This window comes from Typha angustifolia, chromosome 7 (assembly GCF_048772165.1).
Source record: "Typha angustifolia cultivar Huaian chromosome 7, ASM4877216v1, whole genome shotgun sequence".
NCBI lineage: Eukaryota > Viridiplantae > Streptophyta > Magnoliopsida > Poales > Typhaceae > Typha > Typha angustifolia.
The window spans coordinates 12607551-12619820 of record NC_133245.1 but is presented as its reverse complement, the minus strand read 5'-3'; the positions used below and the strand labels follow the sequence as shown (position 1 = coordinate 12619820).

Genomic DNA, 12270 nt, shown 5'->3' with positions numbered 1-12270 from the left:
AAATGATTGCAAAAAATAGCCAAGCTACTCTTGATGATAAAGCATTAGCTACTACCAAAAACAAAAAAAAAACAAAAAAAAATCCTTCTTCAAGCCATTGACATGCCACATGCAAAATAATGCATTAGCATTTCAGTGGGCAAAAGACAAAATTTTAACAAGGATGCACTCTTAAAAGAGCCAAATTTGGAACTACCTGAACTTCACTGCATCTGTAAATGGGATGTCTTTTAGCTACAGACTTCTCACAGGAGAGTCTACCATGGATAGGGCTTAGATCAGAAACAAGCTCCCTGTATCGAGGAAGTTGTGGCAAAGAACATGTCTTAACCTGCATAATCTCACAAACAGAACAGGCACTGTCAACAAATCATCTGAAAAATGATACAAACCAGAATTACTAGAAAGCAATAATATCTCAAATGTTGTTTTCACAGTACAATTCCTGTAGAGCTTATATCAAAAAGATGCTGACTGCCAACAAAGAGCAATGTTTCTACAAAAAACTTAATGTTAATGCTTACAAGTCTGGAATGACATAATATCTAGCAATGATTGTATTAGACACGAAATCTGAAATATATATGGCAACCAAATCATACGCTCATTTACAATCTTAGGATTACCTTTCTAAATACTATTCATTGTTTCACTTTTTCTATGAGAATTTTAAAGAGTAAACCAGAGGACCTAGAAATAATCCTGAAGAATGCACTGACAGTTCTAGATATTCTTTGTAAGAATCTGAATGGCATACAAAGTATGCCGTATCAAGTTGGCTACAACACATTATCTAAGCATCCACTTTCATGGTTTTCCTGATTAATGCATCACCACAAGCTATCTATATGTTTAAGTGTTTAACATCATCACCTTTTATCCGGGCCTGGGACCAGAATCTCTAATTGCCTCCTAAATTAGCTTGGAAGCACAATTTGCAGGAATATCAAAAATTTCTCTGCTCTTAAGTTGGCTACAGCAGGTTAAAGTTAACACTATTCTTGTCCTTAAACAAAAAGAGAAAAGAAAACAAGAAACAAGGACTATAAGGAAAGTGTGCATGATATTGTTCTCAAAAAATGCAGCATCCAATATGCAGCAAACGACAAAAATAGCATCTTATGACATACAAAATAAAAGGCGTCTCAACCATGGATGGTCGTGCCAGCAGCGTACTGGCACATGGCACGAGGGGTGTCACATGGCACCCCTCCTAATAGTTCTGCCGCTCGCTGTCGAGCTACCCGTTGCCGATCACCATCGCCGTCGCCACGAGGGGTGTCACATGGCACCCCTCCTAATAGTTCCGCCGCTTGCTGTCGAGCTACCCGTTGCCGATCACCATCGCCGTCGCCAGTCGCCAATCGCCGTCGCCCGAGCGCGTTGAGTGCCCTAGCCCGAGGGAGAATATGAGATCAAGAGAGAGAGAGATAAGGTTATCAGTTAAAACTTAAGTTGCGGATCCGGATCTAGGGCACCCGATGCACTCGGGCGACGACGATCGGCGAGCGGCGACGGCAAGTGAGTGACAAGCAGCAGTCGACGACGACGAAGGTGAGTATCTCGTTTTTTTTTCTTCTCCTCTTACGGCACAACCGGCAAGTGCCGCGGCACATGCCATGCCGGCCACCAACCAGCACGGTCCATGCCTGTGACACAACCATCGTTGGTCTCAACAATGATGTGTATGCAATCTTCAGCTAGGCTAAAATTAATATATATATATATATATATATATATATATATATATATATATATATATATATATATATGATATTGAACAAATTCTTATTGGAAAAATACTTAATATTATTAGATATCTATGAAGCACAGATATGGGTACGAATACGGGATACAGATGTGTTAGGATACGGATAATGTGATACGACAAATCCTTACAAAAGAAGATACAGATACGACAAGGATATGTCAATAAATAGATTAATTAAAAATATATGTTTGCATTATAATGCAAACCAATATAATATATAGTAAAACTAAAGGAGAGGAGAGGCGAGAGGAGGACTTGTAGAGCAAGAGAGAGGGAGAGAAGAGAGGGATAATACTAAAGAGCAAAGAGAGATAGGGAGGACACCATTGCTCATTGCACACCTTCCATCGTTGCTCGTCGTGAACCTTCCACCGTCGGAGCATGAGGGAGGAGTGGTGTGAGCTTTCCACAATCGAAGTGTGAGAGAGGAACACAAAGACTCGGGTTTTCCTCTTCTCAATTCATAACACGAGAACTTTCCAATTTAGTTCTATTTAAACCTTAATGGGTACTTAATTGGATTAATGGGTGGAGATTTATGTTTAAAGCCAACCCGCAAAACCCAAAACTAACTTTAAAACATATCCTAGCCATTAACTACCGTTGCAGGTGCCATATTGAGACGTATCCACACCGTATTAGAAAAACTTAAAAATTAAATTTTTTATGTGGAGTCTTTCAGTCGTATTCAATACACATCGGTGCCATATTGGAGCTATATCCATATCAAATACGACACCCAAATGAAGTATCCATGTTTCATAGTCAGCCATTCATGACAAATATACTTGGAGCTTTCCAACAAGGTCTGCCAGCTAGTGGCACGAGTTTCTTTTAACCATCACTATCTGGCACATCATCAGCATAGATGACATAGACAAACAAAAGACTGGCATGACAAGAATAGGTGGTCATGCGAGAATATCAAGATACTCTCGTTCTATCACAGCCAACAATATAATGGTGCAATACATATGGGCCAGTTCCAACCTTGATGGCTGACACAACAACCCATGTTTTGTAAGGCTAAAATTTTATGGATTTTAGGAACAGTTCATAATTATCTTTCAAAACAAAATGCATGGTTCTGTATATCGATTTGACGATTTCTATTTCATTATCGGGACTTGTTTATGTATAGTTCTAAACTCTAATATACCATTTTCCATAAAAGGTCACTAAGCATGTAGAGATCATTTAACATTTTAAAAGCATCTCATGATAATAAATGGAGTCAATTAGGACCTTAAAAAACAGCAGCAACATATAGGTAGCAGAGTTTCAAGAAAGGAACAGCAGAATTCACATTATCACAACCCAACAAGACATAAAAGAGATGGTATTATCACAAACTGGATCCCGCTCACCTGGTCCTTTTTGACGTTAATGCGCACTAAATTTGATGTTTTCATCTTAAAATCAGCTGGCTTATGCTGTATACCGACCTGCCAAGCACATAAGAACATTAGTTTGTAATATTCACTTGACACCAATACACCTCACATGAAATTGTCCTGGAGGCAGCTTCAAGTGTCTGTCTTGGGGTGTAAGATAACTGAAGAAAATCGAGTGGACTTCTAATATGCATGTACAATGAAAGGCAATAATCATAGTAAAGTATGAAGTGCCATCAGCATTTCAGGGCAACATTTGCCAATTGTCAATGCACCATTTTGTTCATGGCCTAACCCTAAACTGACTGAACCTCATAAAATATCAGATTTCACACAGAGGACTAGTTCGACAAACTGGTTAGATCACAATAGGTTACAAACTAGTACGACGAGGAATAAAGCTTAAAATGAGCAAGTTTCAACTGTCTCGGTTGGATTGCATTTGCTCAGTCAATCGGCCATTAGGCACCATCCAGGAATTAATATTCTTAATGAGAACTAAAGTCATCCAGCTAACAGGTACCGGCACTGACTTTACCCATCAATGTATTTATTTATACCTAACACATGGACCATGTTGGACAGGTAGTTCCAAGTCAGCCCCTATGAAGCATGGGCACTGATTGCAGATATGGATATAATACTACACAGATGCTTATTTGGGCTTGCTAATTAGCTCATGGCCCACAGTAAATATGTCAATGAACCTCTGAAGTCTGCACTAATTAATGCTGTGAGTGGGTCATATCTGACATCAATGTTGAGAAGCAAACATCTATCAGCGCAATCTATACAATTATACATGTTAAAGCAGTTGCTAGTAGCATTATAGTACCTACTACCTAATAAGAAATTCCATTGATGATCTAAATCCTGTAAGTTGTAAAGAAATTCATAGAAACATAAAGAAAATGATATTGGCTCAAATAAAGGAATGAATGGAAGAGCTGAAACTAATAATTATATTAAATCACCTTCGTATGGACAAGATGAGCTATTAGCAACATATGGCAAATTTCTGAGGATTGTACATTTAAAAACAGAATATACTACTATTCCTTGCCTAGCATGTAATCATCTGCTATAGAAGCATTTAATAATCTGTAGCGGTATAATTTAATCACTGAAGGAAGTAACCCACAGAATAGAACTTACAGAAGAAAAAAACAAAAAATTAAGGATATTAAAAAATGACTTCAAGATTCACTTATCGACCAACTTCAAATACTTTATTTTGGGGTATGGAAGTATCTTTAGTAAAGCTAATGCAAAATAAGTTAAAGAAAGGAAAAGTAATTCTTCTAACATGTTGAGTTAAACAAACGGACAAAGGGTTCAACATAAAGATGGTCTTAATACATTAAATTTCATGAAGTTAGCTATACTTCCGATGATATAGATATTAACATTGAAGTTCATTGCAAATCGTTCCCATATGAATATACAAAAATCCAGTTGTTTTCATAAGATACGCAATGCATAAGTTTTATAGAGATAATAATAAACAAAATCAAAATTTCAAAAGAAAAAAAAAATACTCACAATGAAAGGAACTGGAGCTTCAAGGAAATCAAGCATTTTCCTTGGTAGAACCTGAAAAGGAAAAATTATCATATATTCCGTATTGTGAAAAACACAAAATCAGTCCTAAGAGAACCTCGAGATAAATTCATATAAGAATTCATGCGAACAAGAAGAGTAAACCTATAATGACATAAAATTTAAGAAAAGGAGAGGTGAAGGATCTGAGGTCAGGGACTTCTATATACTGGGTAAGAAAGTAGATGAAACTGCATGCATCCACAATTTGGCAACCTTATTGTGTGTACTGTTTCAGGGTAGGATCGTTTAGAACCTTTCAGATATGCAAAACAAAGTACGTTGTGAGTGAAGTATTCTGGTAACTCAAATCTCTCATAGATACACATTTATATGTGAGTAAATATATATAGCTTCTAAGATAACATTTGTCGTGCAAATGAGAATTAGAATCAAATAGTGGTACTCTCAACTGTCAGATAAGATAAAAATCACAAAATCTGACTTCACAAAATATTAACAAAACCAGAAATTTAGTAACAGTTTGGGAAAATGCTATTATGATTTTACTGCATATTCATTTTATATTAGCATCTTTATCTGTGATCAGATGCAAAAATTGAGTCAAGCATTTAATTCCACTTGTACAATGCTGAACTAGTATTACAGCTTGATGAGAGTGAGATAATTATGATTTTTTTCTTGTTCACCCTTATCATTTACCCTAAAGAGAAATTGCAACTTGTTCACCTTGAGATATATCAACTGGGTTTTTTAAAAGTTATTATCCTTTCTGTCCTTAATAAGAAAAAGAAAATTAAGAAAAATGAGTTTGTTAGCATATTATTATGTTTAAAATCAATAACATAGTAGAGCAAAATAATTTCATTAGGAGTTCAAACAAACACCAATCTTCCTGAAAGAAAAGAGAAAACCTATTCAGACATTAATTTGTCTTAGAGATGGGAAACAAGAAAAGCATCGTGAAATGATTAATGATCAATAAGTTTCTAGGGGTTGGGAACATCTATAACCTGGCACTTTAATGAGAATTCTTTTTCTTATAATGTTAGCTTGGATGAAAAAACAAGGCATTTAGTAAGGAGTGAAGGATATGAAATAAACAAATGAGGTACAGCATTGCAAATCCATGGTCAATCACTTCAACAGTGTTAGCCTGCTTAAAGAAGCTATAGAGTATAGCGATGATTCATCTTTGTGGCAGACTTTTTAATAGCTCAGACTATCGATTTAATCATAGCATTACTCAGATATGCTTTATGTTATCTGTAAAATCAGTATCGTTGACCCATATCAGGATATATACAAAACTCTAGTATTTTCCAAAAAAAGTACGACATGGTTCAAATATCACATTTATTTAACATAGAACATGCACAATTTATGTAAGATAAGTTCCATTTCACTATTATTCTCGATAGAACATTTATGTACCTCTAATGACATGAAAATATTCCTATATCAATAATTCTTTATTTGCATCCTCAGCTACTTTGACATGACCACTAATCAATGATGACCGTACCACAGGCACGGACTATGCTGACCACCGACCGACATGGCCCAGCACATGTGTAGCACTTACCAGTCATGCTGTAAGAGAAGAGAAAAAAATAAGGATACTCGCCTTCACCTTCACCGTTGTCGTCGCCGATCGCCACTCACCTTCGCTTGAGCTCATCGAGTGCCCTAACATGAGGGAGGAGGAAGAGAGATCGAGAGATCGAGAGAGATAGAAAGAGAGAGAGAGATAAGGTTATCGATTAAAAATTAAAGTTGCGAATCTAGATCTCTCTCTCTCTCTCTCTCTTTCTCTCTTCCTCCTCTCTCGAGCTACGGCACCTGACGCGAGCTCGGGCGACGGTGATCGGCAACAGGTAGCTCGACAACAAAGTCGATTGCAAGTGGCAGAACTATTAGGAAGGGTGCCATGCGGCGCCCTTTATGCCACGTGCCAATATGCCGCCGGCACAGCCATCCATGCCACTAATAATTCCCAAAGATAGTGGTACATGGATTATCCACCTTGGGCCCAGGTGTGATACAAAGCGTAATTTAGAGTAGTAACTAGGGGCATGCAAGCACATCTGGATGAGTAAATTTTGCTGTTAGACCTCAACAGCTACAATATCTTGTCTGGGGGTCTAGATTTGCCACCTCTGGCGACTAACACTGGATTGCTGGATAAGATTAGTAACAAAAATTTTACTTCTAAATTACCCCAGCATGGATAGAACTCTATCCAGCATGACCAAATAACAAAAGCAGCACTTAGCCATCAACTACCTCCCTCTAGTTATTATGACCTTTTAAATGCGAGCGAACAACAAACAGCCCAATCCAGCAGCAGGTCAGCAGCTTTTGCACTGCACCGTTTTTTCAGGACTGGAGGACTATGCTCATGTCAATTTTCTATCGATCATCACAATTATCCTCATCTTTGCATAATTTTGTATGGTTGTAAATACTATAACAGTATATCCTCTATTATTGATTTCTAAAAGTGTGACATCTGAAGTCCAAAAGTTAGACATGAAGCAACATACTTCGTTGAAAATAAAAAATCAGTCAGATGACATTCTAACATGGTTTGTGGCACAAAAAACATAAAGCTAAAGCCAAATGTAAAAAATTAGTTAATTAATGTAATAACTTAAAACTCACTGGAAGCAACAAACTCTGCCACTCAAATGGCCGGATCATAGGAATAACTGACATAACAATGGCTGATAGTATACCCTGCACTTATTGGTTAAGGCAAAAAACACTTGAATCAGAAAGGAATAGTCAATGGATCAATAAACCATAAGGATGCACTATTCCAGAAACTAAATCCTAATGACAGTCACATACCAAATTTGGGCATATTACAACCACTTGCTTTTCCAATAATGCTCCAGCAAATAGTGCCAAAACCTGAAAGATGAATCATAAGCTCTTCTAACTATTTAAAGTTTATCTCAAAACAAGAATGAATAAATTGAAAGTACCATCACTACTCATGATAAATTTCAGGAGGGCCAATTATCCTAATAATGAATATTAATCAGCTTACAGAAAAAGTGTAACTGATGCTTTGAAACAAATCCTGAACTTGGTATACCAAAATGATATTAGTTAAACTACACTCCAGATTATATGATATAAGCTATCAGACTAGGTATTGCAGCATATGAAAGACAGAAGTATAGAACCAATTGAAAATTTCAAATAAATTCTTTTAGGAAGAGATAAAGAAAAAGAAAAGCTATAAGGTAAAATACATCTTTTTAACCCCTGTGATTGAGCCAAAATTCAAAATGCCTTCCCGAACTTCTATTTCTGACACTAACCCTTTTATGGTTCTGACCTATTCTAATTGCCCAACAACCATTGATATTAGTATCAGATAAAATGCTCCTTTTAATTTACAATAATCAGTTGAAAATATAATTTTCTGCCAAAATTATGAGTTTTATATTTTTCGCCCAAATTCCTCTCATCTCTAAAGTTTCAAGATTGCAAACATTCAAAAAGAGAGGTGAAGTGCAAAAATATCAAAAGTTTGACAATCTTTGACAGCAAATTAGCCTCACTATTATCTTTGGACAGAAAAAATAACAGTTGCAGATAGGTTAACTATGGGGTTAAGTACCAAATGAAAGTTCATTGGGTACTTTGATTTTTGACCAAACTACAAGAGAGTAAAATGTATTTTCCCCAAAAAAGAAAGTACAACTACACTCAATATTTTGTTTAGATGTTAAAGGCAATCACTATATACCAAAGACAACACCAAGAAGTCAGAGAAGGTCTTACACTTTCTAAAGATAGAGCACGGCAAATAGTAGCAATAGTCCAGATAGAGAGTGCAAAAGCTTCTTCAGCAGCTGCTAAGCGTGCATTCACCTTGTTGGAGAATTCCATATCCATAATTAGCAGTTTCACATAATTATTTGAGAGTATGAACTTATCACATGAATTGCCTACAGAATATTTACCTCATTAGCCTCTGCAGGACAGTACCGATTATAGTGAGGAAAAGTACTTCCCAAGTCCAAAGATGATAGTCCAGGTCGGCAGTACTTAATTGGCTGCAAATGCTCGAGAGGGTGGAAAACTATTTCACCTCCCCGGGGTGGCAGAGGAAGAGTATGATAGCCACAGACAATCTGCAAAGGTTCATTATTGTGTGCCTATGAAGAAGAAAGTGAGTAAGACAAAATATGGAATTAATCAGGAAGAGAAAAAACCACATTTACCCAAGCTAAATTTTTTAAAAAAAAAAAAAAGAAATAGAAAGCACCTTAGCCCATTCCATCACTTTTTCATCACCAATATTTGTTTCATGCTTAGAACATAATTCATCATCTTCATCATCTGATCCAGCACCTCTAACTGAACTGTCCAAGACCATCTAAATGTATTTATCAATGTGAAAAGCATAAAGAACGGAGAGCATAATCCACATTTACTATCTAAAACCAAGGATTGGGAAAATCACTGATAACTAATGCTAGCAGCAAAACTGTAGTGGTGAAGTAAAAGAGTAAGATCCATCGAAATCACACATGAAGAAAAAAAAAATTGCACTAAAAAGATAAGGAGATTCTGCTACCTCTGTAAAGATTCCATGCTTTCAACACGCTCTAAGTTGACAGAACTATACATTGTGCCAACTTCTGGGGAATTTTGTCCATTCTCAAAGGTTCCATTTACTCTTTCAAAACTATCGCATCGGGATTCTGAGGTTTCTGATGTGTATTCATCAAATTGTTGCCAAGATTTTCTGATTTCCTTGTCCAGTTCTTTCACATGACCAAGATCTGAAGCTTCACTATTAGAAACACTTTCAGGAGACTGAGGTTCCCAATTCCTTAAGGAAATTGGTGGAACATCCCTGTAAGAGGAAACTCCTGCTGAAGATATAAGACCTGAAACACTCTCAACAGGTATCGCAAATCCTGTCCAGTTATTACACGAGAGCCTCTCAGGGGAATCAAAATCTTCATCCAGTTGATCATGTTCTGCAACTGAATGGGGTACCGAATCATTAAGAGTGATTTCATTAACAAACTGCGTTATCCTGTCAAGGCGCTCCTGTGCAATTATGCTGCCCATAAAAGAAAACCATTATTTATGTCAGACGGTAAAACATGAGCACATTAGATTGACTGCCAAGTCCATAAATGTGTACATACATCTGTAGTTATGAACAAGAAATACAAGGCAGGACATAATTTCATGTTAACCCATGAGAAGATGACTAAAAGCTAATAGAGGCTAACCTGTTCAGCATCTCATAGTGCAACTCAAAAAAGGGAACTCTTGTAAGCAAACAGTAACAACGTGGTGCAGAAACCAAAAAGCGGCTCGGCTTGTAAGAAGAATGAGTTAGTGGTGAAACGGCACCTAAAATACCTGGTGCTCTCTGAACTATCTCCTGGACATGAAGGCATATTCCATATAATGTAGCATTATCTGAGACCTGAAGAGTCATTAAAAATGTTAATGAAAAGGAACATAATTAGAAAGAAAGGTATAAGGATATATGTATAAGCTCGCATTGCCATATTATGTTGTGGAAAATTCACCATAGTTTCAGAGAGCATGATGACATGAATGAATCACAGTATACCACAAGTGCCAACACATAGCAACAAAATCAAAGGTAGCTGTAATTGAGGGGCCACAGGAAGATAAGATATTTTACATCAGGGAAAGTAAAGCCACAACAAAGTAACTCTTAACAACCAAAAAGAGTTTTACCATCAGCCAAGATCAAAGAGTATGAACAACACTATTCTGAGCATTGAATTACTTGTTTATGAAGCAAAAGTAATAAAAATAATGATTACTGATCTGATCAGATAAAAGCAAGTGAAAATAGAAAAGTAACATGATGCACTTATATGCGTCCCTTCCTTTCCTTGTTCAATAAATTAGTTCAATCAATGTACGATGGTTTGGGTGATTATTGAAAGTAAGGTTGTCTTAAACATAATACAATAGGAAATTTCAAGGCCGCTATGTGTCAACGTGACACCTTCATTTATCAACAATTTTTTCTCGTCTAGTCATCGCTCGCTTAGTTGCTTTGTTCTAAAATTTAGTTCAGCCATAAAGCACAAGATTTTAGTTGTATTCAGATACTAAGGCTGTCTTAAAATAACTGGAAGTGTTTAGTGTAATAGAAGCCCAACAAAGGAATAACCAAGGTTTTGGCCCAGACTATTTGGGATTGGCATTTAGTAATAATAGAAAAAAAAAATATGCCAATAATTACCGACAAGTATGGATTCCACTCTAGAACACAATGGGCCATCAGCAGTTGAAGCGCCCATTGTAGTTTCATGCATTCATGCCATTCCATTATGGCAATCATGAGTAGTTCCTGTAAGATGACCAGACAGGTCCACAGGAGAATGCAAATGCCTGTCTCTAAGAAAGATCACTATTAAGGTCCCATATTCTGATATGAAAGTATATAACTGCATTGAAATTGACCAAATAGATCATCATATCATCTCTTCCATCCATTTTTGGACAAACCTGAACTACATTACTAAATTAACTCATAGAAGTAAGGACTATCCTGTCTAATAAAACATGTAAAAAATAGAGGTAAACTAAAAATATTTAGACACACCATCTTTGTTTAAAACAACAGAGGGAAGAATCCAAGTATAAACCCCCCAGCCCCATATGGGAAGCTGTTCCAAATTTCTGAGGGGAAGTGATGGTGCCGGAATCAAGAAACTGGTGAGCACCGTTAAGTGGTCCATTGTGGTACAGTGAATAGGGAAATGCTAGCTCCGTTATCGATCTAGGTAGCTTACAAGTCTTGAAATTATAATAATAATAAGTTAGTACTAATAACAGTTTTTTACATAATTGCTACTGAAAACTTTCAAAATATCATAATTACCACTACATTCTTCAAAATATCATAATTAACACAGAAATCATTGTGCTCTTTCAAAAATGTCATATCTTTAGTTAAATCTAACATATCATGATTAAAACCAAACTTAGATTCAAAAAAGACTACTTTTCCCTTGCATAAATTGCTTAAAATGGTTTAAAAGTTGTCCCACTTTTACCTAATATCACAGCACAACAAAAAATATCTTCTTTTATGTGAGATAAAAGTCATTGATAAATATTTCAAACTCTAAACTTCAAGAAACAAGAGTGTTTTAGTCATTTACATGTGTTTGTTGACTTGAATAATAATATGTTAGGAATATTACTGTAAAAACTAATCATAATGGTTTAACTGGCAGTTATGATATTTTGAAGTATGTAATAGCAATTAGGATATGTTGAAAGTTTTTAGTGGCAGTTATGTAGACATTCCTAATAAAAAGCCCTATTAAAGTGATGATATGAGTAGCATGTGGCATGCTGAATGTGTCGCTTTTGCATCGGAAGAAAGGGCAACTTGGGGGAGTATGAAGCTATTTTTATGTAGCATTCCAATAAGACATTGGCATGGCACATACAGACTCATACCGGTCCATATGCATAGCACAGGAATGTTCTACTTTAAAACATTTTCTTGCC

At 36.3% G+C, this 12270-nt stretch overlaps 1 protein-coding gene across 1 annotated transcript in view; it reads right to left on the bottom strand.

Annotated features, from left to right (window-relative positions):
* Positions 1 to 12270, bottom strand: part of LOC140762515 (uncharacterized) — a 35996-nt gene that overhangs the window by 8665 nt on the left and 15061 nt on the right. The window contains exons 6-15 of the mRNA XM_073100377.1: positions 9993 to 10192; positions 9323 to 9817; positions 9011 to 9107; positions 8706 to 8900; positions 8524 to 8613; positions 7579 to 7641; positions 7390 to 7464; positions 4708 to 4758; positions 3139 to 3216; positions 197 to 331 (exon numbers count right to left, since the gene is read on the bottom strand). Of these exons, the coding sequence (XP_072956478.1) occupies positions 197 to 331; positions 3139 to 3216; positions 4708 to 4758; positions 7390 to 7464; positions 7579 to 7641; positions 8524 to 8613; positions 8706 to 8900; positions 9011 to 9107; positions 9323 to 9817; positions 9993 to 10192 (1479 nt within the window). The remainder of the gene's footprint in view (positions 1 to 196; positions 332 to 3138; positions 3217 to 4707; positions 4759 to 7389; positions 7465 to 7578; positions 7642 to 8523; positions 8614 to 8705; positions 8901 to 9010; positions 9108 to 9322; positions 9818 to 9992; positions 10193 to 12270) is intronic.